The sequence below is a fragment of the Aristolochia californica genome, unplaced genomic scaffold, assembly GCF_029961685.1.
Source record: "Aristolochia californica isolate CCGP_79_NKW_82.1479 unplaced genomic scaffold, dmAriCali1.0.hap1 SCAF_12, whole genome shotgun sequence".
Lineage (NCBI taxonomy): Eukaryota > Viridiplantae > Streptophyta > Magnoliopsida > Piperales > Aristolochiaceae > Aristolochia > Aristolochia californica.
This window is the reverse complement of record NW_027181793.1, coordinates 29,288,292-29,311,837: the sequence shown is the minus strand read 5'-3', so window position 1 is coordinate 29,311,837 and position 23,546 is coordinate 29,288,292. Positions and strand designations below refer to the sequence as shown.

Below are 23,546 nucleotides of genomic sequence, written 5' to 3'. Positions count from 1 at the left end.
TGTTTCTATTTTGTCATGAGGAAAACGATGCCCTTCATAACTCCCATTCTCAATCTTATTCTTAATCGAATTTTATACTGCCTTTACCCACTGGCACAACGCTAATGCTCTTAATTCAACAATTGGATCAACAATTCAAAATTAGAGAGAAGTTTCCTCCCGACCCCAAGAAGCGAACAAAGAACATCAGTTGCTTCGACTTTTAGCAAGGAGGAAGCTACGCACGCACTCTCTACCAATTCGATTCTGCCGTCTCTTGAAAAGGCAAAAGCAAGCGGACCCCATCTTTATATCTCTATCCGACATTGGTGGACTTCAAACGTCCGCAACTGCTGGTCGATTCCGTAAACGACATAAAAAACCAAATATACAGACACCAGGCCCGTTTTGGTGTCACGGATAAGGGGAGACGACGTGTTGACGCCGGAGGCCGGACAGAAGAAAAATGGAAAATAAAATCAAGCGAGTGGTTCAATCCAAGGGCCGAGATTAATAGTCCCAGAAGGAAACAAAAAATAATGTAAAAAAAGATGATGCGAAACATGTACGAGTTGTCGGCCATCAGAAACGAGGGTGGACAAAATCGCACTCGTGATTCGTATTATGAAGGAAGCTTCCTCCGATACTGATTCCCACTTCAAGTTCATATTACTAGTCATACTTTTGGCACCAAACTAACCTTCGATTAAGATGTTTGCGGTTCGCATCGCTTTTCTTAAATTTGACTTTTGAGCACTGGGCAGGCACAAGGTGCTCGTTTATGGCAGATAAAAGAGTGTTCTACAAGCAGTTGGGCTTCTGGACCACATTCACGACATTATATTAGAGTGAGTGATTGGGTCGACCGAATGTCTACAGCAGATCTCAGTGGGATGGTGAGACATTGGACTCTCTATTCTTTCTTTCTTTATTTTTTATTTTATTTTTTGTTGCTGTAATAATAATCTCGCTTAAAACGAAACCTAACACATCATTTTCAATAAAAAAATAAAAAAAAAGTGGGTAAAACCATCAATCAACAACCGCCATGATAGTCACTAATCACTTGCTCTTATACATTATTATAGCTTTTAAACCAGATTTGGAGTGGATTTACGCGTGCCCACAATTCTAATCCGCTAAATCCGTAAATTTCTCCCCAAATCTGAGGTTCTTCTGTCTCCTTAACAGAACCTATAGAGCACAAACATCCTCTACTTTCACTCGGTTTAGACTTATCCACATTTGATGTTACCGGTATTATTATAGTTAACCAAGTCACGCTCTAATCAGCTGGGTCTCGGTCACAGAGTGGGACTATTAGAAGGTAACACGTACGAGTCACTCGTGCCAAAAGGAAAGAAAAAAAAAAAAAAAAGTGATAATAACGGCGTATGATATGCCCTGCAATCACTGTGTTTTTTGCATGCGGTGAGGTCAAGGTCAAGCAAGCTGGCCATGATGGATGACTGTCTCATGTGCACACCATCATGTACGTGGGCCTCACGGCTGCACCCCCACAATCATTTGTTGTAGTCGCACCAACCCTCTTCTGGGCTTGGAGGGAAAACAGAGCGAGAATAGACACACGCGCGCATAGGTAAAACCGTAAAAGAGGTAAAGGCCCATCCACAGCGAATGGTTGATTAGGGCGCGGAAATAGTAAGGAATGAGATGCATGGCTTGGCTTGTTGCGGAGAGAGGAAAACGCCACTGATACAAATGTTTCCTATTATCTGAAATCAATTATGCAATTGGTAGCATAGGAAGGGGATGTCGGCCAAGGCCAAAGAAAGACACCAAAATTCAAATTGAATGACTGGTGGGTCCACCCTTGATTGATTTGATGGCTCGTCACTGCCGATCAATTGCACACGTGTGATGTGTATCCAAAAACAATTCTTGATAATAGCTACACAGCCTTTTAGCGTGCAATTTGAGTATCCCTTTCAATACGCCGTTTTTTGTTTTAGCAAAAATCGATTTGTTGGCGATTGTTGAAGTTGAAAGCTCCTTTGAGCCGGAACTTTTGCCACGCACTGGTCTTCCACATGGGAGGGTTGGGCTGAAGAATGATGAATGGAGGCGGAAACATATCATGCGTCTGCTCCATTGTTCAGACGTTTTCAAATAGTCCTTCTCGCCTTCCATTGATGCCTACTACTTTGACACTATTTATAATTCTGGGCGATTTGAAAAGATTTGGAATATATTCTCGCAATTGACAAATTGCGGTGAACGAACACCTCGCATCGATTCAAATACACAACTTGAATTGTCGTATCTGGACGGAGCATATGATCAGATAAAGGAACGATTCCGTAACGAATGGAAACGCTGGGGATGAGAGGAAAGGAAGGAAAATGGGCATTCTCAACCCAACATATAAATCCATATGATATGGGAAAATATTTGGAACACCTCCTCTGTTGTGAGGTTCGCTTCTTTCTCAATCCAGATATGTAATCTGCTCCTTCCTAAAGAAAATCATTTTATTTTTCATCATCAACGGGCTAAATAGCTTGAGCAACCCAGTCTCCAGTCTCTACCGGCCAAGTGGGGATAAAAACCGTCGTCCAACACGACCTCCATTACCAGTCGCACAAACAGGGATCAGATTTCCACGAAATGATGCACATTCGTGAAAGAAGTGGAGGCACGCATTTGCAAGAATGTCTTGATGCGACACTAACGAAATCCAGCGACTCAACTGCTCGAAAGAGCAATGACGTCCAGTTTAATCTTCTTAAATAACGCCGCAAATCCACCACCATATCTAATATTAAACTTGCAGATAGATGTGGAGAGATGGGGGCGGAGGGAAAAAAACACTATTAAGTTTGTGGGAAGAAAGTACACTGCAGGGTGCATTGAATTTCACGAGTTTTCCACTAATCCACCAGAAGCAAAGGAGATTAAATAGTCACTTGATCCGACCACCTATTCATTCTTTTTCCTTGATATTCAACGTCCACCCATAAACCAAAACCAATTAAGACAGTCTCTCAGTTTTGTGTCGCATCCAAGTTCCAACCATAAAATATAAGCCAAAATAAATACACACATCCTCTGAAGCATCCATATACCAATCTTTTTCCTCAGCACATACAAACTATCAGACAGACAAATATGTAAGTTACAAACGCTATAGTAATTAAAGGAAACCCCCAGAACACTGCTATCAGACTGTCGTCAATCCAGGTAGAGAAATAAAGATGAAGAAAAGCCGAAAATTATTCAAATTGATCTCTCCATCACCATATTATCTAACGATAGTTCCAGTTTTGAGAACTGCAACTCATCAAAAAGAAAAACTTAGAAAGAAATAACAGATAAAGAGTTCTCCTTCTCAACCTTTTTTTTTTTTTTTTTTTAAATTTCATCTCTTAGTTTTTAGCTTCTTTCAATGTCTTTGTTGGTGTTTCATTGAAATGTCGAACCTGGTGTATAAATGGCGAGATCAGGCCACCCATTTGCACCACTCCAACAGCTCGAATCGCCCATTTCCAATGAGGGGTCCCCAACTGTCTTCGTACTTGTATTTGAGTTCACATTTGTATTTGCAGGATATTCTGAGAACTGTACCCTCTGAGCGCTAGAGGCTCCCGAATTCATACTCTCCAACAGACTCCCGAATTGCCCGTTTGACGCCAATAAAGAGCTGAAGCTCCCGGTAATGTCGAGCATCCGGCGATCACTGTCAACCACTGGGCCAAAGATACCAGCAGGTTCAGGTTTTGGAAAACTTTGAAGGGGAATTGATGTTGCAGACGTCGTTGTTGTTGATGTCGATGATGTAGAAGAGGAGGATGTCGTCCGTTTTGGGTTTGCTCTTTTGCTGTTTTTGCGGCTTCCACCCCCAACCGGAATGTTGCGGAGAGCCCCGCCTTTGGTCCAATACCTTCGGCAGCTCTTGCAGAAATGACGAGGCTGGGAAAGATTGTAGTTGTTGTAGTAGCAGAATTTAGTGTTGGTGGAATCGCACCGAGGGCATTTAAGATGCTCATGGTCCGCGAACTGGGGATTGATGGACTGGAATGCAGTCGGATCTTGCATATTTCCCTGAATAGCGAGAAACTAAATTGCCTCGATATTTCGACTTTGCGGAATAGAAGCGCTGGAAACTACAAGGGTCCGCCCAGGATGTTTCTTGTAGGGCGGCGACAAGGTAGTGAAAAGACTGAATTTTTTTCAGGTTATAACAGTGATCTAGGAAGCCTAGAAAAAAAAAAAAAAAAGTAAAAGAAAAGAGTAATTGGAGTGTTCCGATGGTTTCTTTTTTACTGGGTTGAAAAGGTTTTAACAAGGCCTTCCTTTTCCTTTCTCTTTCGGATTTCGGTTGGAGCAAGTAGGAGACTGCAGAGATAGCTTTTTTCCCTTTGGGTATGGAAATAACCGGGAAACAACGCCTTCTACATGGGATGCCAACAGTGGGGTTAAGTTTGTGTGTGGATGGAAGAAGATAAGATCTGCTGAGAAGAGAGAGTAGAAGCGATGGGTTTCCGAATGTATGAATTAGGCTTTCGAGGATTTTTGAAGAGATTCAAATTTTCATATGTTCCATTGGGTTCTGATAGGAGACAAGGAAGAGCAAAAAGTTTAGCTTCCAAGATCAGACACCAGTTTGTTCCCAAACCAGAAACAGGTTCCAACAAAAGAACCAGGAGAAGTCAGAATTTAGACAGGTACAGCTTCGAAATCGGGTAAGTTCAAGAAACAGAATCATCAAGTAAAAGCCATTCTCTTCAAACCATCTGAAATGGAATTTAGATGGAGGAAAGAGAAGCAAAACAAGAACAGATACTTTTCAACCCTTCAATTGAGATTACATGAAATCAGTATAAAAATTCCTACCACGAAACAGAAACTCGAGTACAGAGCCCGAACTGGTTCCCCGGAGAGATTGTAACGGGAAGTGGGAAAGCATAAAGAAAGAACATGAGAGAGGGAACGAAGCGAGACTTGTTGGAGTCGGGAATTGCTGCTGATGTTGATGATCTCCAGGAGCAATAAAAAACGAAACAGAGACCCTGCTCTTTTTCCGAGTCTTTCTCATCTTCATTTCCTTCTTTATATACTTGGGCTAAAGTCGCGTTAACAGTCTACACCCCACTAAACTTGTTTTTAAAATACTTTTTAGCACAAACCGCAATTAAGATATTCCCCGAGACTAGAGAATTATCGGCTCCTCGCGAAGCTCAAATCCGTATTCGTCTGGAAAAAAAAATACCCACCCGAAACAGTTAATCATGTCCAAACCTCAAAATTTTAGAGAAAAATTATCTTCATAAGATCGTGTGCGGACTCGGGGACTCGATTATTAAGTTTTTTAACTTCCGACGAGAAAAACAATGCAAAAAGAAGCCATTTGAACTCCACCGGACAATCAACTCCCTGGGACGTTGAGAGAGCGAATCAATGGAGGCTTGAGGAAATTTCCCGCAGATGATCGATCTTACTCTTTACTCAAAACTGGTTCAAGGCATTAAATTCCTCACCCTCTCTTTTCCCTCTTTATTTAAATCCTTATTTTCTTTCCCAAACAGAAAACGTCAGGGACTAAGACCCTGAAAACATGTAACCGTTGATTTGCTTTCACAGCATGTGAGAGTACTCAGAGACGCGGCTGAGTAAGAAAAGAGTAACGGAGCAGAGGGGACGAAGGTCGCGTAAAAAACAAGCAAACGGACGCCAGGGGGAGCATCGAATGATTTTGCGATGTGATCTGGACCATTGGCATAATAGAGAAGACCAATTATTGGCCGTCCATCTTTGAGAGTACCGAGGTGAAGAGAATCGTACGTCGAGTTGCCTTCAGGACCTGCCACGTCGCCTATTCACTCTACACGTGTAATTTACCCGTTGAAAATTCCTACAGAAAATATCTTCTTCTCGAAGTTTCTCGTGGCCTTCAACCAAATTTCCTCCTTCACTCTTCTTATCCAAAAATAGCTAGTGTGGCAATAGCCCCATAGCTTCGGCTTCTGTTTGTTCAGACGAGCTGACGGCCAATGAAAGGTGGTGCCCCCATGAATCCGACAATCTCAGCACCAAGAAGTCCGTTAATATCTCCTTCGGAATAACATAGGTCGACTATTTTATTTTTTTTCTTTTAATATCAGATAATTAGATGATCAGCTAAAGGAATTTTGTCGGTGTGTGAGCTGGTCTAATAGCTGGTCAATTTAACCGCTTGTCTGTGCACCAAACCTATGGTGTTGCTCTGCGACAAACACCCTCCTGTTCCAAGGAATACAATCACCTAAATACCCAGACTGTCTGTAAAGGAATCTTCCATCTCCTTCAAATATTCAAGCTAATGTGCCAAGCATGGGACAACCAAGGAGTTAACTGCTGGCTTTACGTGCAAATCTGATGCAATTGAGCTCACGGGATCGTCTGGCGATTCTTGTTCCTTTATAAAATTTGTGAGTCTGAGCACAGTGTTTATGCCACCGCCCGCTGTAGCTTGGAAGACAAACATCTCCCTCACCTCAAAGCTACAGTCATACAGTTGGCCGATACTTTATGGCTACAATCGTTTCTCGAAACCGGACGCAGAAATGGCGGAACGAAGAGTTCCAGGCTTTGTCAATTGGGAATCGTACAAAACCATTACCCATTGTTTAGGCTTTGGACTTTATTTGGCTTGTCACTTGTCGGTTGATTTCTCTGTCCGCGTTTTTTTGACAAGTTCTCTTTTACCAAAGCTGCAAAACCAGAGAACAATCTCTGAGTAGAGGTCATCTTCTTCCCCGCTGCTGCCTCTTGCGTTCCTTCTTTCTTTCTACCCAACCACTATATTACAAGTCTAAGACCAGGGACAACGCCGCACTACAGGCAAATTGACATCAAACTCTGGTCCCTAAATTTTGTGAGAAGTGCATCTCTGTCATCTTGACCACGTACCTTGACTACACCAAGGTTGAAAATTGCATTTGAAACAAATCCACTCTGTAATGGCGAAAGGAGCAAGAAAGTAAGAACATGATCTCAGTCTTCTGTTAGAAAAAAAAAAGATCATGTCGGCACAAGTCAACGAGCAGAGTAGTCATTATTGTTTCTTAGAGAGGGGCATCCTTATTATCACTCTAGTAATAATGTCGATTTCGCTGGTTCACAGAGCAGGCTCCAGGAAGGAAATCATATGTCATAATACAAGTCGGAGTAGGAACGTTTTTGCGGGAGGGTACCCATTTGCAGAGCCATCCCATGGCCCTCTGAAAATCTCTTTTAACATGGCGAAAGCCTTGGTTATGGGTGGAAATTCCGGAGTACTCTTGATTGCCTGAGAGAACGATGGGGCAGGGGTGGTGGAGATTTTGTTTATTCCAACTTCACAAAAGATGCGTTTAATCTCCGCCGAAACATTGAAGCTCTGTGAGGCACGACTTGGTTCAGGTCTGAGTGGCGAGATGGGAAAGCATAGAATATAGTGACGAAATCAAACAATAGTGTTGATTCTTCAGTACATGCATTCATTACGAGGCCTCTTTTTTCTTCAATCTACCTCCCTTCTTTCACTCTCCACCACCATTTTTTTGATTATTTGGTAAGATTTTAGTCTCCACCGATTGACGATAATAACAAAGCAAGGTTTCAACTTCTGAACGGATTCCATTTCATCCACTCCACCCGTTTCAGTCCACCCAAATCTTGTCGACGGATACGAGATGACTGATCTTTTACCATCCATACCTCTCTCTCTCTCTCTCTCGCTCTCGTATGTCCAGAACTACAGAGGATTTTTTAGTTACTTGCTCATGAATAGTAAGCTAAGTCCTGAATAAAGGAGAACGGATGGTCATTCTGAAACAAGTAAAAAGGTACTTTGAAATATGGTGATTTACCCGCAACTATTTCGCATAAAATAGTAACACCCTTCTGCACTGACGAGCATCAGAATTTAATGATAGCAATCAACTATTTTCCGAATAGAATGAGGTAAAACGATCAGAACTACAACAAAATGTCATACCACTATACAAAATGGAAAGAAAAGGAAGACAGTAGAACATCACTACATCAGTGTAAAACTTGAAATGATGTCTTTTACAGCTTGTATTCTGTATAATGAGAATAAAATCTAAAAAAAGTAACAAATTGAATCAACAAATCATGTAAACTTAGCTAACATGATAATATGTTACATACCTTATGATTATACACCTCACGTCAGATCAATTACCTGATTATTCAAACATGGACCCAAAAAACTGTATACCGTTTAGCTGGAAGTACCTATAGCAAGTATCAGCGTCGATTTGATCGAAGGGTTTCAAAGTGGGCGGCCAAGCTATCATAATCGGGGAGTTTTGGGTGGACGTGACTGGCTCCTTTGAGAGAGCTCTCTCTCGATGAAAACCGTCTGGTTGGTAAGTTTGGAGTCTCACTGGCCCCTGGCTTCTCTGAGAGAAGCTTTTGTGGCTCTTCCACCTTCTCAACTGGAATTTCAACTTGTGGTTGTTTAGATTCTTGTTTAGCAAACGAACCAAACCTTGGTGAATTATCTTCAGACCCTGATGCTACACTTCGTATTTGAGGCTTGGAGGATAGACCTACTTGAGATGATTTGCTTCCTTCAGTTAAACCTGAATGAACTGGATCTCTAGACCAGGCACCAAGTCCTGAAGGGCCTTTACTGGCAGACTTTGATGGCGAATGTCTTGTTCTACGAGAAGCTAATCCACCTTCTTGTCCTCTTGCATTAAAGTTTCTACGTGGCTGTATCTTCTCACCATCATCAGTATCTGAGTCACTGTCACTTACGGGGCCTTTCGAGTTCAATTTCTTGTCAACTCCAAAATGTTTCTGACCAGATGACTTCGTTTCTTGAGCAAATAACTTTTCAGATAGAGAGAGACGTGTAACTTCAGGGATGCTGGGGACTTCGTTCTTAGATTCCTCTTTAGACGGAGGCTTAACATAAGGTGGACGTGTCAGACCCTTGTTTCTGAGACCACCTCTTAATCGACCTAAGTTCAAGCTGTTCACACTTTCATGGCTCAAGTAGCTTGAAATTTCTGAACTCACAGTGCTAGGAGATGGAGGCTCCTTGCCTAAATCTCTGACTTCCTCACCAGATGGAAGTCTTGAAGATCGCTGACTCATGACACGTCCATCATCTGATTCTGAATCATCGGAAGATTTATATAATAAATCCATTTTCTTTACTACACCTGCCTCTTCTTTGCGAGGATTTGGAGTCGCATAAGAAGTCTGAGCTGTAAATGAGCTTCCAGTAGATACACCCCGAACTGATGCGCCAGACATATTTCTCTCAGTCGACTTTAAGTTCTGTACTTTGTTATCAGATCTTAGATCATTGTCTTTCTCTGTCTCAGTTGAAGGAAATCTTGATGGTGGCAGACCTGCCTCTTCCTTTCGACGATTAGGAGTCGCATAAGAAGTCTGAGCTGAAAATGAGCTTCCAGTGGATACACCCGGCATACGAACTGATGAGCCAGACATATTTCTCGCAGTCGACTTCAAGTTCTGTACTTTGTTATCAGATCTTAGATCCTTGTTTTTTTCAGTCTTAGTTGATGAAAATCTTGATGGTGGCAGACCTGTTGAGTTTCCCTCACCCGATTCTGTAACATCACCTGAGGCATAAGCAAAGATGTCCCTCTCGATCACTCCACCTTCCTTCACATGAGCAGAGAATTTGTGGGATCCATGATCAGATTGAGCTGAAAAAAAGTTTCCATAGGAAATTTCCTCCTCGCGAGATGAAGAGATATTCTCATATCTTTCTCTGCTTGTATGATCTCCTACCTCTTCATTCTCAGAACTGAAGCCATCTGAATCATCAAACCTTGCAGGAAAAGAGTCCTTGGCTTCTAATGGAACTGGATCTGTTAACAAACCCTCAGAAGCTTGATCAGTACCATCACTCCTCAGAAAAGATCTACTAAACTGTTGGCTTGGACTACAAGGTTCCATTTTTGATGATTGGTGAGAAAGGATTTTGGTTTCTTGAAATGGAAATGAAGAACGGTGATAATCACTCTCTAGTTCTACATGATCTTCAGTTTCAGAGCCAGATTGATCAAAAACAACTGCAGAAGAATGACCAAAATCAGACTGTTCATTCTTTCTCTCAGTGTCTCCAAATCCAACACTAACAGGGTTCTGATCAAAAGAATCACTGGCATGCTTGTGGACATTTGGACTTGAATTGGAATCTATATCAGAATAAGAGTAAGAAGGAATGTTAGGAAATGGGTTATATTTCCATTGACGACTAGGACTGATGTTATCTGCATCCTTCTGGGGATTACTGACTGCAATTTCATCATCTATAGAGGTTGAGCTGGACTGAGAGGAGACAGACCTACTTGATTTTCTCATGACACTTTCATGCTGATCACTTCTGCTTTCAGCTCCTCTGAAAATATGATCTTGCTCAAGTCTATCTTTCTGCTTATTATGCAGCCCTGTCTGCATCCTATACACACTGTTTTCAGAATCGTCTTCTATCTCCATGGTGTTCCCCCTAGTTCCACTCTTTGAGCCAGTTAATCTAACAGGTGTCTCATCTTTGGGCTCACGATAAGATCTGTGCAGCTCTTTGGGAGAATGAGTTGCACTTTTTTCCATTCTAGAGAGTTCTGCAGCAGCCCTAGCAGCTAAACTTGCCATCTCTGCAGAATCTGCTGCCACCTGTGCTGCAGAAGCTGCATCCTTGAATTCCATATTCCAGTGATGCCTGTTAAAGGAATCAATGTTGTCCTTAGTAGTGGGAGGCCTAACTTCTGTGTGACCAGTTCTAATATCTGTTCAAAGAAACACCCGACAAGCACTTGTTAAAACAAATGGGTTATAGGTAATACTGGACAATAAATCAAACAACTACAATAACATAAAGTAGCTAAGTTTTCAGAAACCTGAAGCTCCTGATTGCAGATGAAGATGTGTGGACACTGAGGTTGTTGGCTTATGTCCATCTCGAGAAGAGAACAAATTGGAACTTGGTGATGCTCTAGTTGCGTTATTTTCAGATAAGCTTGAATGAGAATCATGCTTTTGAATAGGTGGAGCTAGGAACTGTTCATTTGCTGATTTAAATTGCATATCAGGAGACTGGAACTGGGCACTAAAAGATTCTGCAAGCATCTTACTGGAACTATCAAATTTTTTGGGTCCGTCCTGTTAAAACACAGATCCAGAAGAATACATCATTTTACTTTCTAGATAGTAAAATTAACTAAAAAGAATAGTTCTCAGAAAAGATAGTAAACTCCCAACAGTTTGCTCATATGTCATTGAGTTCCACAGATCACTCAGTGTCCCATATACATGCTTTGCCCATGTATTCTGGCAGAAACAAGATGAGACTAAGCAAGAAAGTACGATCAAGTATCTCGGCAATCTCATGGTGGCTCAAAAATTGTAGCAAAAGGCCCAGTGAAGCAGGCTAAGAATTTGAGATTGGTTAGCAAATACTGCAATGAAACAGAAAGTTACAATAACCCAAAGCCATGAAGCTGTACCAAAGTGCAGCTGGCTGGAGATACCAGAAAAAACCACAGTGACCACACAAGCATCATAAGTAAAGCAATAGCACCAAGAATTGGAACTCTACATGACAAATAAAGCTTCTATAACCATTTATTTCATTATGTTTACCAACAAATCTTCAGAAGGCTTTGTAACTTGCTCTGCAAATGCCTTTGGGTCCCATTTGACATTGTGCTCTTGGGCAATTGCTGTCAAGATCCTGATCTTTGACTCACCATCTGGTGTCTTTGCAGATAACTTCTCAACAACCTGGACAATGATCAGGCAAAAACTACATTAAGAGTTTCTAGTCAATATATATCAGAATGACATAAAACTAACATGCTAATCAGGCTAACAGAATGAACTCACACAAATAAAATTGATGAATTTAAGAGTAAACTTACTGTACGGTTGACGCCACAATCTGGTCGAAGTTCAAGAGCTGAAGAAATGAAATCTTTACCATACTTTGCTGTAAACTGCTTCCGAACATCCACAAGTTCTACTATGTCAGTACATCTTGGGGATGCAAATATCACACTAGATATTGCTTCCTTCAAGTCAATGGAGCAATTCCTGAAGATTAGAAGATAAGAGAGTTTACTCAATCTAGAAAATTTCCAGATCGGTATTCTGTAGAAAACACTGGGATGAATTTATAAAATTCAACAAAATTCTAAAGAACGACAGCGCAGAATTGATTCAGAGGGATTTGGATACAAACATGGATTTGAAACCATTTAGTAAATTGGGTAAGAACATATGCTTGCACCCATAAAAAATATGATGATGTAAATTGTCAGAGATGGCAGGGATAGGATCACATACTGAAGAGACTGTAAGAAGAATGATTATGGCTGAAAAAATAATTATTTAAACCAATAATAGCAGGGACTAAGGTACTTTTTTTTTTTTTTGAGAATGAGGAATAAGGTACTTCCATTCATACATTATTAAAATTTCAAATGGTAACATGCATGGGCATGGCTTTGATTGTCAATTATAGATAGCAGAGCTCGTGAGCACCAAATAACAATAAAATTTTCTGCTGAGCTAAATACTAGGTGATAAGACTAGTCTGACCATATGAAATATGGTCCTGTCTTTTTTTTCAAAGAAATAATCATTTGAAGGAAATTCAATTAAACGGAGATACAAAAAACTGTAGTTCTTACAAAACTAAACACCTATACCTGAAAAAGATTAGATCCATTTAAGTAGAAAACATGAAATGAGTTACTCTGTTTCCTCTAGTTCAAATCTTATCTTTGTCCAAAGAGGCCTATGTTATTTCATAAGATTGATTCAATCAATATTTTTTCAATTAGTATTCAATCAAGTTTTCAAGCTAACACAAAAGCCTTAATAATAAATCACATAGTTACTTGTGGTACTACAGCCTTCTGATCAGTACTTTCTTATTAAACTGCCAAAGGGACATTTTTCTGAAAGTAATTTTAAACAAAGTTCCATATAACTTAGTTGCAAGCGACAGACAAGGCAGGTAAATTTAATCTGATCTATTGATATACATAATTTCATGTCAGGTTTTAAAAAAAAAAAAGGTCCTCCAAAAATATGGATTTTCAAAGCTGTTGAGAGAGATATAAGCAGCAGTAAAAAAGAAGAAGAAAAAAAAAGAGAAAACTGGTATATACTTTTGTGATTCAATAATTGGCATCCGTGCTATAATTAGTTCACAGTACACTTGAATGATGTCATAAGCTGCCAGGGTCTTCTCCTCCCTAACATAATGTTCAACCTGAAATAAAATGATAATTCCACTTGAATTCACTCATTTGAATAGCATTACTTACAAAATTGACTAAATCAAAGCTGTGTCCAATGAAATGAGAGACCTCGTTCAAAAGTAAATTTGAAAGTTCTGAAGGTGTTATTTCTCATTAACATATTTTCATCATTTTGTGTTAATACGTTAAACTAAATATAAATTATAATTGAAGCGACAAAGAAAGAAAAAGTAAGGTAAACAAATCAGAGAAAGTGAGAAGAAACAAGAGGATAAGGGTAGAGAGCAGTCCAACTAGATTATAGGACCAGTCAACCTCCCCATCTATCCTGGAATAGAACCATAACACTTCTAAGCTCCCTAATCATTCATTAGCCACAAATAATTATTTTGTTCCTCCCCTCTCAAGCTGAAGAGCCTACATCATGAAGTCCAAACTAGAACAAATAGATATAAAGAAATCATCCCCAAGTTTAGATGTAGATATGTGCAAGTTATGGTGAAAGATAGTGAAAAATTTCAGCTCTTATTCACAGAAAATACAAAGTTAGAGATCTAACATCTACATAGTTAGTGTGAACAATAGAGATCTCTTTATTCAAAGTCTTCTCTTAAATGAACAAAAAACTGCATCATTTAAAAAAAAATGAACAAACAACTAACATCTAAATAGCAGCTCATTTCCTTTACATTATGGTCTTTTGAGTAGATAAAGGGAAAACAAGAAATATCTGATTGAATCAAACTCAAGGTGAACAGACGATTCATAACCAAAGGTATGTTCTAAAACATTATGATGGAGCAGTTCATGAAACCCTAACTCAAGATTTTACAATGTAAGAGAAAACAGAAGGTTAAAGATACTGATTTGGATAATAGAAGTTTAAATTCATCAGAAGCATTAAATATGATTAGGATAACTTCTGATTAAAATCACTAAATAAATTAAGTCGAATAAGATACTGGAGTAACTTAATCTCACAAATAACCCATTGACCTTGCAAATTGTAACCCATAAACCCCTAGATTTAGGACATCCAATCCAGGTCTTAGCAGCAAAAAGAAAACGACATACAACCAAAGGAACTCGGAGTAAAGGACTACCATCAAATACAAAACACTTGATCCCCTAATAGTATGAGATTTGAACCAAAAAGAGTATCCCTAATAGCCCAAACTCCTGGCTGATTTCTACGGCATTTGAAGAAGAAAAGAGAAGAGTATTAGCCCTAAAGGATGAAATCATGGAGATTACATACCGTGAATTAGCCAAGTGGAGCCCCTAGAGTGCGGCGTTGCGCAATCAATATGACTGATGATTACGAGTATCCCGACAAATCTCTAGTACATGGAAATCTTCAAGGCCCTCATTGGGATTGTTGGGGTGCCACTGATATTTGATGAGGAAGCGACAACAGGAAACCAAATTGATCACCTGCGAGCAAGGGTCCTGGTCTCAGGTGCATTTCCTAGTAAACTCAAGATCCGTATCCAAGTGAGAGGGTATAATCTCGGCTGACCTTGACCAGGAAAAAAGAGTCGCAGTTGCCCTCTCGGCTAAGCAATGGGAGAAATAGCCGAAAAAAGGGGGTAAGAGTTCAAAGGAGGGGTCACCAGTGAAAAAGAAAGGCAAGAGGCTGAGCCATTGCCGCAGAAGCTGCTAGCAAAGATGAAGGAAGCCCAAAAGTGACTGTTGATGATCATACGACGGGAGGAGATGCCTCGCTCAATCACAATGTTGTAGTCTTTGTCAACGTTAGTGAACCTGCTTTAGGTTCAAATTTAAATCCTATCTCACTGATGACATATGCAAATGGTGACTTCGAGAAGATGCTTCTGGTAGCAGATCCCAAAGCAAACCAGGGTGCAGCTCTTTCAAACTTGGTTGTTAACATTGAGGCATTGTCTGGGCAGAAGACCAAAGAATTTTGTTTGACTTCGATATTGTCCCCTGCTTGGGTCCTTATTGTGGATCCGCCAAGCAAGTAGTGATCCATACATGCAAAGATGTTGCACATGTGTTGCTTAGTCTAGACGGGTGCGATGAACCAAACCAGGTGAGTTAGGGATCAACCCCAAACCCGATGCCTGTCCTAAACAATCGGTGCAAGAGATGCGAGCCTCCAAGTGAGGCATGCTGGTGCGTAATCTCCAAGAAGCCCACAGTTGCAAAGAAATGTCTCCGATGCTGGGTAGGAGACCAATCACTGAGCGGGGCCTATCCAGGGCTTTTCAGCCTACCCCAAAATCAGCAAGTTTCAATTCTTGACAACACAGCGGAAGGACAAGATGGGCTTGGAACTTCAATTTTAGGAGGAACCTAAATGATGATGAGACATCAGAAGCATCCTCCCCTCTTCAGCTACTGGAACCACACTATATTTCTGGCCCAGAAGTGGATCACATTGATTAGAGTCCTTGCCCACCAGGACTTTTCTCACTGGCATCGTTCTACAAATGCCAAGACTCACCCCAAGTCTCTATCAAGGCCTCATCTGCTAGCTTGGCATGGAAGTTGATAGCTCCAGGGAAGATATTGCAAATCTTATGGGCTGCAGCACATGAAAAGATCCTCACCTGTGGTAAGCTAGCGAAAAGGGGGCAAGTGATTTTGAATTCATCATGTAAATTGTGTGGAGATGAGGAAAAAAGTAGCAGTCACTAACTCATTGCAGATTCAGAAGAGCCATTTGGAATGCCTTCTTCCAGAAGTTTGACCTTCTGATATGCATGCCCAGCTCATTCAGCAATGGCACTTGTGGCAGCAGTGCACAGGCAATTATGGCCCGAGCGGAAAAGCAGAACTTTTGACAGCAAATGCAGCATGCTCTTCAGCTCTCACAAGCCCCTGTAGTAGTTGAATGGAAGCCAGCCCTCCCTCCCTCTCTCTCTCAGGCTGGCTAAAAACTTTGATGGCTCCTCAGATCAGGCAAGATCTTGCTTGCCTTCTTGGGGCTAACAGTTTGCTGTGATTCAAATGAGGTAGGGTCTAAAGCTTTATTGGCTGGAATTAAATTGTGAAAACAGCAGTTCAACAGGCCTCTGTTTGTAAAAGGCAATTCAGTACTTGTCATCGGCTCACTCCCCACAGAGGCTCTGGCAAGTTTTTGACGAGATATCAGACCTCAGTTCAGAATGGCACATAACTTGGAGCAAAATTCCTGGATCTGCCAACTCTTTGGAAGACCACCTTGCCAAAGCTGGTGCATCCAAAGCTTCTCTCTCCTTTGGAATATCTCTTTCTCATGTTTAATTTAGCACAGATAGTACTTTATGTTGTGCACTATGTTGTACTCTAAGTTTGATTTGCTTGATCAATAAAAGCAATTCACCATTTCAAAGAAAAAAAATCTGGGATGACATGTTGTCATTGCTTCGCTACACCAGTGGTTTCTCTTGAACCTTCAATACCTTGATTTCATGGGATTGACAACCACAAGCTCTAACACAAAGTTGACGTAGGTTAGGAGATGAAAAATCCCTATAGATTAAAAACCTAAGGTAAATAACAAAACAAGTATACTTCCAATGGTCTCTAACCTTGAAAGAATTGCAAATTCTAGTCCAGGCAATCCAACCAAACTAAGAAGGAGCCATGGTTTAGCAAAGTAAAATTTTCATTGAAAAAGGCAAAAGAGAAAATAATAGAAGACATTACTCGCAAAGGCTTTCACACATGCAGCCTTTCTACCCTTACAAAATGGCAAAGTTGCTTCTCAATTAATTTACCTCTCTTAATTGTGACTATGCCCTTTTTACAAGTTAATTGTTTCACAACTTACAAGTGATAACAGATTAAGACTAAGGATTTTTTTTCTTTTCTCTTTTAAAATAGTAAAGACTAAGGCAATTTCAAGAATGAATAACCGACACAAAAGATTAAACATCCTTTTTGTGTCTGAAATTAGCTAATTGCCCTTACTTGACTTATACCATGACTGAATGGTATGATTACCTCAAGCAGTCAAACTCCCTTGTCTTAGGCTACAACCCCATTTAACTGACCAAGTGAGACTAAAGGATTAAATGTAAAACCCCATAACATGCATAATCAACAGCAATGAATTACAAACAGAAGCCCTGATACCATGATATAGGACAGCCTAGTTCAGCTCTCAGTCAAGTAGTTTGGGTAAAGGGGGATTCTTCTGCTTCTGATGCTCCCAAGAGTTATCGTATAAAAATCAGTTGATTGGTTTGTCAATTATACATGATAATTTTTCCTATAAAGAAACTTCCCTCTACCAAATGTCACTCAAGTTTACTACTAAATACATTTTGTGACCACATAAATTGAACAGTCTCCACCAACCATCATTGATAAAGAGATACTCATAGTATATTTACAACAAATAAACCCAAAATCATACTATTAATTCATCTATGTGGGATTATTCTTTAATACTCCCTTCACATGTGGGCCCTCTATGTGGCTTCTACACATGGATAGTTTGGGTGGAAGTCCACACATAAACACCTGTTCTAATACGAGGTCCATTCAAATGACTAGCCAAGTCAGGGAGTCTCTTTCCGAACCCAAGAGGATACGACTAATTCATCTACGTGGAACTATTTTTTAACCAAAAAAACACAAGACAGAAACACGTATAGTATTTGGGAAAATATTACAATTTCAGGCATAAGAAACCAGTCTTGGTTCATGCTTATTCACAAGGTAGCAACATCCCGGGTATAGACCCGCTTCATGTTTACGTAAACATACATAAACAAACACCAGTATCCAAATTTTAAACAAAATGCAAGGACAATGGACGTTTAATCTCAGAATGAAAGAGTTCGATACGTAGCAAGTCTTAAGTAAATAATTTAATCATGCTTTAATATTGTTTTTTTGGCAGAAAACATCAATAGCAACACCGACCCGAATTCTGGCCGTCTGCTCCTGACCGGTCGCAAGCAATTGAGCCAAATCTCTCTTCATCTGCCTTAATTGGTTTTCCCTTTTGTTCCTCAGAGTCTTTATTCGGGAAACTGCTAGCCTCAACGAGGTATTGCTGTTTACGAACCAAGCATCAAAACCGAAATGTTACTTTCAGCATAACAGAAGGAACACCATCAATTGAAAATCTAATAACTCATCGATAACAATAAATTATCTTCTTTATTCAAACTTACTTCTTAAAATTATTGATCTCCAATATTTTCTTTTTCAGATTATGAGTGTCAACCAATCAGGCAAAAAACAAATCCCTAGATTCGAAACAAATCGACCAAAATTTACCATTTTGCAGGCTTAAAACTCCTTGACAACATAGTCACACGAAAAAATCTGCGATTTTTGGTATTCAGTTTGCTGAAAGATCCTTATGCAGATCTAACTTCCACGAATACCGAGAAGAACTTCTTCCACAAGAGCGCAACGACTTGAAAGGAAGAAACGGGGAGACTCAGTCCTATAGATATTCCGACCGTCAGATACGAAGACAAGCACTCTCACGGAACTTTCGCGGCATTAGAATCTTCTGCTAAGGTTTCGTACAGAAATGAAAATTCGAAAAAGGAAATAATGGAACGGCATCGGGAAGAGACAAAGCTTTGGAAAGCTTCTCTTGACCAAATTGCCCTCGGCTTCGTCCCAGTACGGAAGGTCAATCTTTAGCGGCAGCGGTAATTGTCGTTTAAATGGAATTTTTAAATTAGTTTCAATTTCATTTCTTAATTTAGCTACAATCATTTTTCATGTCTAATTTAGCGATAATGATTTCTCATCTAAGTTGGATTAAAGGCTTCTCAAGGGTCAGAACCGTCATCTCGCTTGAGCTGCATCCTCCATAAGATAATAACAGATGCGGGCAAGAGTTTGGGCTCCCACGATCTTCAAAGTTGAAACTAGTAACCTTCGCAGCCAAGTAAAGCTTCTCAACGAAAAGCAAACGGTTTCCCATATGTCAGATTGTTTTGCCTTGTGAATTCCTTCGTTTTGAGCCTGAAAGTTAATTCTAGACACGTGTCGAGGTAGTTTAGGAATTGAAGGAGCGTCTGACTTCGATCTCGACGAAGAAGCTAAGAGAGAGTAAATCAAATAATTTCAGACGCGTTGACTCGGTTTAATGGCGATGGGATCATTGTCGAATTTGATAAAATGTATCCGAGAAAAGACGAGACACATACCACAGACCATCCATGCCACAAGCTATCAATTCAAATTTGTACAACGTCGTTTTAACCAAAATAAATGAATATTGACCTTCGTCGTGTCTGGAAAGGAGCCTATTACCAACGACATTAAAATCTAAAGACGGAACCTGGAAGGAAGGACGCGGCTCTCTTAGGGGCGTGACTTTGGCAGAGATTGAATCCCTGGAGGAGCTCGGAAGTCGAAGATCTGACTTCATCTCTCCACGACTCCGACTCGTTTACGAAACCTCAGTGCAAATAAAAGAAATAATTTGGTACCAACCAGTTGACAAAGGGGATACATTTGACGGATTGATCTTACGTAAGTTGTGAAAATTTGACATTAAAGGGGCTGGGGTTTGTGTACTCGTGAGTTATGGGGAGAGGGTAAGTAAAATATTTTCTGTAGCGAAGGTGTATGTGAAAGTGAATTTTTTGTTCGTGTTAACGTGTTCAATAGAAAGTACAATATAAAGTATTTATTTGTGTTAGTGTGTATAATATAAAGTATAATATAAAGTACTTATTTGTGTTAGTGTGCACAATGGAAAATGCGGTGAAAAGTGCAGAGAGATTATCTATTAATAAAATATTTTGATATATATGATTTTTAGAAAATTAAATTAATATTAGTTAATAAAAAACATATTAAATATAATGATTAAACAAATACTTACTTTTATAATATTAAAATTGTAACCCATTTGTAATTTTTTAATATCTAAATATGAAATAATTATATAAAAAGGATATTATAAAATATTTATTAGTAATATCAAAATAATATTAATTTATTAAAATAATTTAAATTTTAAAAAAAATTACACAAATATTTACTTTTATAATATCCAAAAATTAATGCAATTATTATATTAAAAGTGTTTAAATTATCACTCTTAAACTAACGTATATACGCAGTTATATTTGTTTAAAAACATTACCCAGCGTACTATGCAAACATTGTAATAATAATAATAAAAAATAATACAAATATAATTCAATCACCTATTTGATATAAAAAATCTACAACTGTATATACAAAATACAACACAAAAAATATTTAATGGCATTAAAACATATTAGTTAATAATTTTGCCACATCTTCTTCTAATCAGTATTTTTATAAATAAATTACTCACCATTTTTAAAAATAAAAACAAAAAGTGCCCAAAGTGTATAAAAGATGACCACCATTGGAAATTACAAAATATACTCCTAAGGGTTTACTTCAGTCACATGTAAGCTAGATCCAGGTACAAAATCAAAGTTGATAAAATTGTAGGAAGTTGGCCAAAAAGAGTGAGCAGATAATTGATTTCATCATAGGGACTCTGCTTATTGTTTATTTTGTATATATTTTTGCTTTTGCAAAACTTGCAAATAACTTTCTTCGCATTTCTTCTTCTCTATTGATGATTTTCTCTTTTGCATTGTCGAAGGAACACTAAGGTCGATATAGAGGTGTGCAATAACTAAAATACAAGCAAAATAAAAAAATCAAAATCTAAGGAACATTGTAACTTATGCTGAACACAAAGGGGAAGACAACCAAATCAAGAAGACTAACCTTCAATTTCCAGGAAGAAGGGTTTACCCTAGTTTCTTTCGAATCGAGCTAGAGAGGTTGCAGAGGAAGAGAGGTTCAGCGAGCTCCAGGGAGAGGTTGCAGAGGGGACAATTGAACTCGTTGAAGATCGCGAGCGAGAGAGGAGCCGAATTTTTTTTTCTCCATCTTCCATTCGACAACCCGCCCGACAGCCCAATGTAATTGACAGAGGGAAAATGATTCAGAGCTTGACCCGAGTGAATTCACTTTCCCTCAGGTTATGCTTAAAATAGGGAAAAATGAATTACATTTGTAATTCACTTGTAATTCACTTTCCCTCCTAACTTACAGATTGTACTAACAGGTTTTTGTGCACTTTAACTAGTGTAAGTGAAATACATTTCACTTACAGAGTGCCCTAACTGGGCCGAAGATAAAGTTCAAGCTTTAGGGTTGGACTGACTGAATAATATAGTCATCCATTTGGTCATTGTCGGAATGGTTAAGGAATAGTCCCACATGGATTAGTGAGTACAAAGATCTTAAGTTTATTAGTTGGAAAAGAGGTTTTCTAAGATGCTAGTCATTTTGGGATAGGCCTTGGACCCCAATTTAACATGGTATCAGAGCAAGTACTCGTATGTGGACTTCCACCCAAATCATCCACATGCTTACACGTGGATTAGTGAGTATAAAGATTTTGAGTTTATTAGTTGGGAAAGAGGTTTCCTAAGGTGGCTAGTCATTTTGGGATAGGCATTGGATCCAATTTAACATGAACAACTATTTCGTTTGGCCAATCTTTACAGAACCTTCAACCTCCCCAGATTTCTGAGCATTCCTGATGTAGCTTTAAAACTTCTCATGACATTTCTCACTCATCATCCTTGTCACAGCAATCAACATCATCATCCACAAATTAATTTTTGTATGGTGTCATCATCCACAATTTGGAATACTACTTTCATGCAAGTTTCTACCGGCTATCGAGTCTCTTGGGAAAAGGAGGAGAACAAAAACAAGAAGTGAACCAAAACACAAATTCATAGCTTTCTTAGCGGTTTCTCTAAATGAATTCTTCGCGGACCTCATCGCCTTTGCAAAAGGGAATGCTTCAATAACAACATCTTCTAGATCCAAGATGAGAGAAGAAGTGCATCCAAGAGCTAGAACCCTTCCCTAGTTCTCAATGTCGAATTCTAGAGCTAAATGTTTATACACCATGTCAATTTCCTCTAGAGTCTCAATATGTTCGCTCACAAAGTTGAAAACAAATATATGAAAATCCAATATCAATATTACGTGCTTGTAACAGACACCTAGTTCACAGACATGTTTACCCTACAACAGAGTAGGTGACAATCCAAAAAAAAAAAAAAAAACAGAGCTACTTGTACTGCCTTCAGAGTCTAATCAAATATGAAACTTTCTAAGATGAGGAGTTCAAAGAATATCAGAAGAACAATTTATTGTCACTACCAAAAAATAGTCCAATCATCCAGATTTGATTCTTCCCAGTTTCTTTTGTTTTATGTGTGCATTATGAACACATAAGGAAGACACCAGGAAACACATCTTATCGGAATAGCTAAAAGGCTCTTTACAGCTTTCTTCCCAAGCTCAACAAGGACTTCATCAGTATAAAGCTTCAGCCATTGGACTGGCCCAACTCGACTCTTTGAGGACATCCAGTGCAGAAAAATAAATAATTTTTAAGAAACGTAGCTTGTGATTGGAAAGAATACCAAATGAATTGTTGTCAAAAAAATGAACTTGATAAAATCAGCACCATAACAAGAAACAAGGCCTGAAAATTTCTAATGCCACACCTGGTAGGCAAGTGTATGGCTATTCTCAGCTCTTCAACTCAGTTCCTCCATCATCAGGCTAATGCACTCCTCCATTTGATCAATGTAAGGATCACCGGCATATTCAACATAACTAACTGGGACCCCATGGGCACAAAAGAAGATTCTTACCTACCGTCAAAGAGATCAACAAGCCACTCATAAGAACAGAAGGATCAGAAGGGCAGATAGAAGATCATAAAATCTACAGCTTGCTAAACTCAATGCTTCATATCATGAATATATTATCTTTTTTGAATGATCATATTATTAAGGTGATAAGAGAGAACTTAATTTATTATAGCTAGCTTAGTCAAGATGTTCATAAAATATCTTAATTGAGTAGTACAACTAAACCTGAATGAATCTTAACATCTCAAAAAGTAAAACGAAAGAGAAGAGACGGGAGGGATGACCAACCTCTTCAAGCTTAGAGAAACTCTGCAGTTCATTCTCAATCAAAGCAGCCAGTGACTTAATGTAACCTACACGTTGATACCATAACTCTATAATAGAAACAGGTAGTGTTGCCAAGTATAAGTCTTCCCTGAGACATGGTTCTAGGTTAGTAAATTGATAATCACTATCTAGAAGACGAAACTTTCACTTTAATATAAAACATGCACATTCACAAGGCTTCCTCATGTAAAAACTCAAAAATAAAATAAAAAAAGAGAGTAGAATTAGTTCCGCACCTGAAGATGCTTTGGACAAAGCAGATGCTTGAACCACTTGTAGAAAACGAAAATTGTGGATAAAGTGGTAACAAAACTAGCTTCAT

At 39.2% G+C, this 23,546-nt stretch overlaps 2 protein-coding genes and 1 pseudogene across 2 annotated transcripts; all 3 read right to left on the bottom strand.

Annotated features, from left to right (window-relative positions):
- Window positions 1-2,990: 2,990 nt before the first annotated feature.
- LOC137945643 (dof zinc finger protein DOF3.1-like) lies at window positions 2,991-5,020 on the bottom strand. The gene has a single exon (XM_068791601.1). It carries the CDS (start codon window positions 4,033-4,035, stop codon window positions 3,403-3,405), a length of 633 nt encoding a protein of 210 aa, XP_068647702.1. The 5' UTR covers window positions 4,036-5,020; the 3' UTR covers window positions 2,991-3,402.
- A 3,093-nt stretch (window positions 5,021-8,113) lies between these two features.
- Window positions 8,114-18,738, bottom strand: LOC137945952 (uncharacterized). The gene is made up of 7 exons (XM_068792065.1): window positions 18,477-18,738; window positions 18,117-18,249; window positions 13,143-13,246; window positions 11,889-12,060; window positions 11,611-11,751; window positions 10,869-11,130; window positions 8,114-10,757 (listed from the first exon to the last, which is right to left on the bottom strand). Exons 1-7 carry the CDS (start codon window positions 18,506-18,508, stop codon window positions 8,233-8,235), a joined length of 3,369 nt encoding a protein of 1,122 aa, XP_068648166.1. The 5' UTR covers window positions 18,509-18,738; the 3' UTR covers window positions 8,114-8,232.
- Window positions 18,739-21,857: 3,119 nt separating this feature from the next.
- LOC137946849 (ferrochelatase-2, chloroplastic-like) lies at window positions 21,858-23,546 on the bottom strand (annotated as a pseudogene).

Excerpts from the sequence above, each read along its gene's own strand:
- LOC137945643 (XM_068791601.1), bottom strand. The coding sequence starts at position 4,035 with ATGCAAGATCCGACTGCATTCCAGTCCATCAATCCCCAGTTCGCGGAC.
- LOC137945952 (XM_068792065.1), bottom strand. The coding sequence starts at position 18,508 with ATGTTGTCAAGGAGTTTTAAGCCTGCAAAATG. Across the intron at positions 13,247-18,116 it reads AGCAGACGGCCAGAATTCGG|GTTGAACATTATGTTAGGGA; the intron begins GTCGGTGTTGCT and ends ATTTTATTTCAG. Across the intron at positions 11,752-11,888 it reads ATTGTGGCGTCAACCGTACA|GTTGTTGAGAAGTTATCTGC; the intron begins GTAAGTTTACTC and ends ATCATTGTCCAG.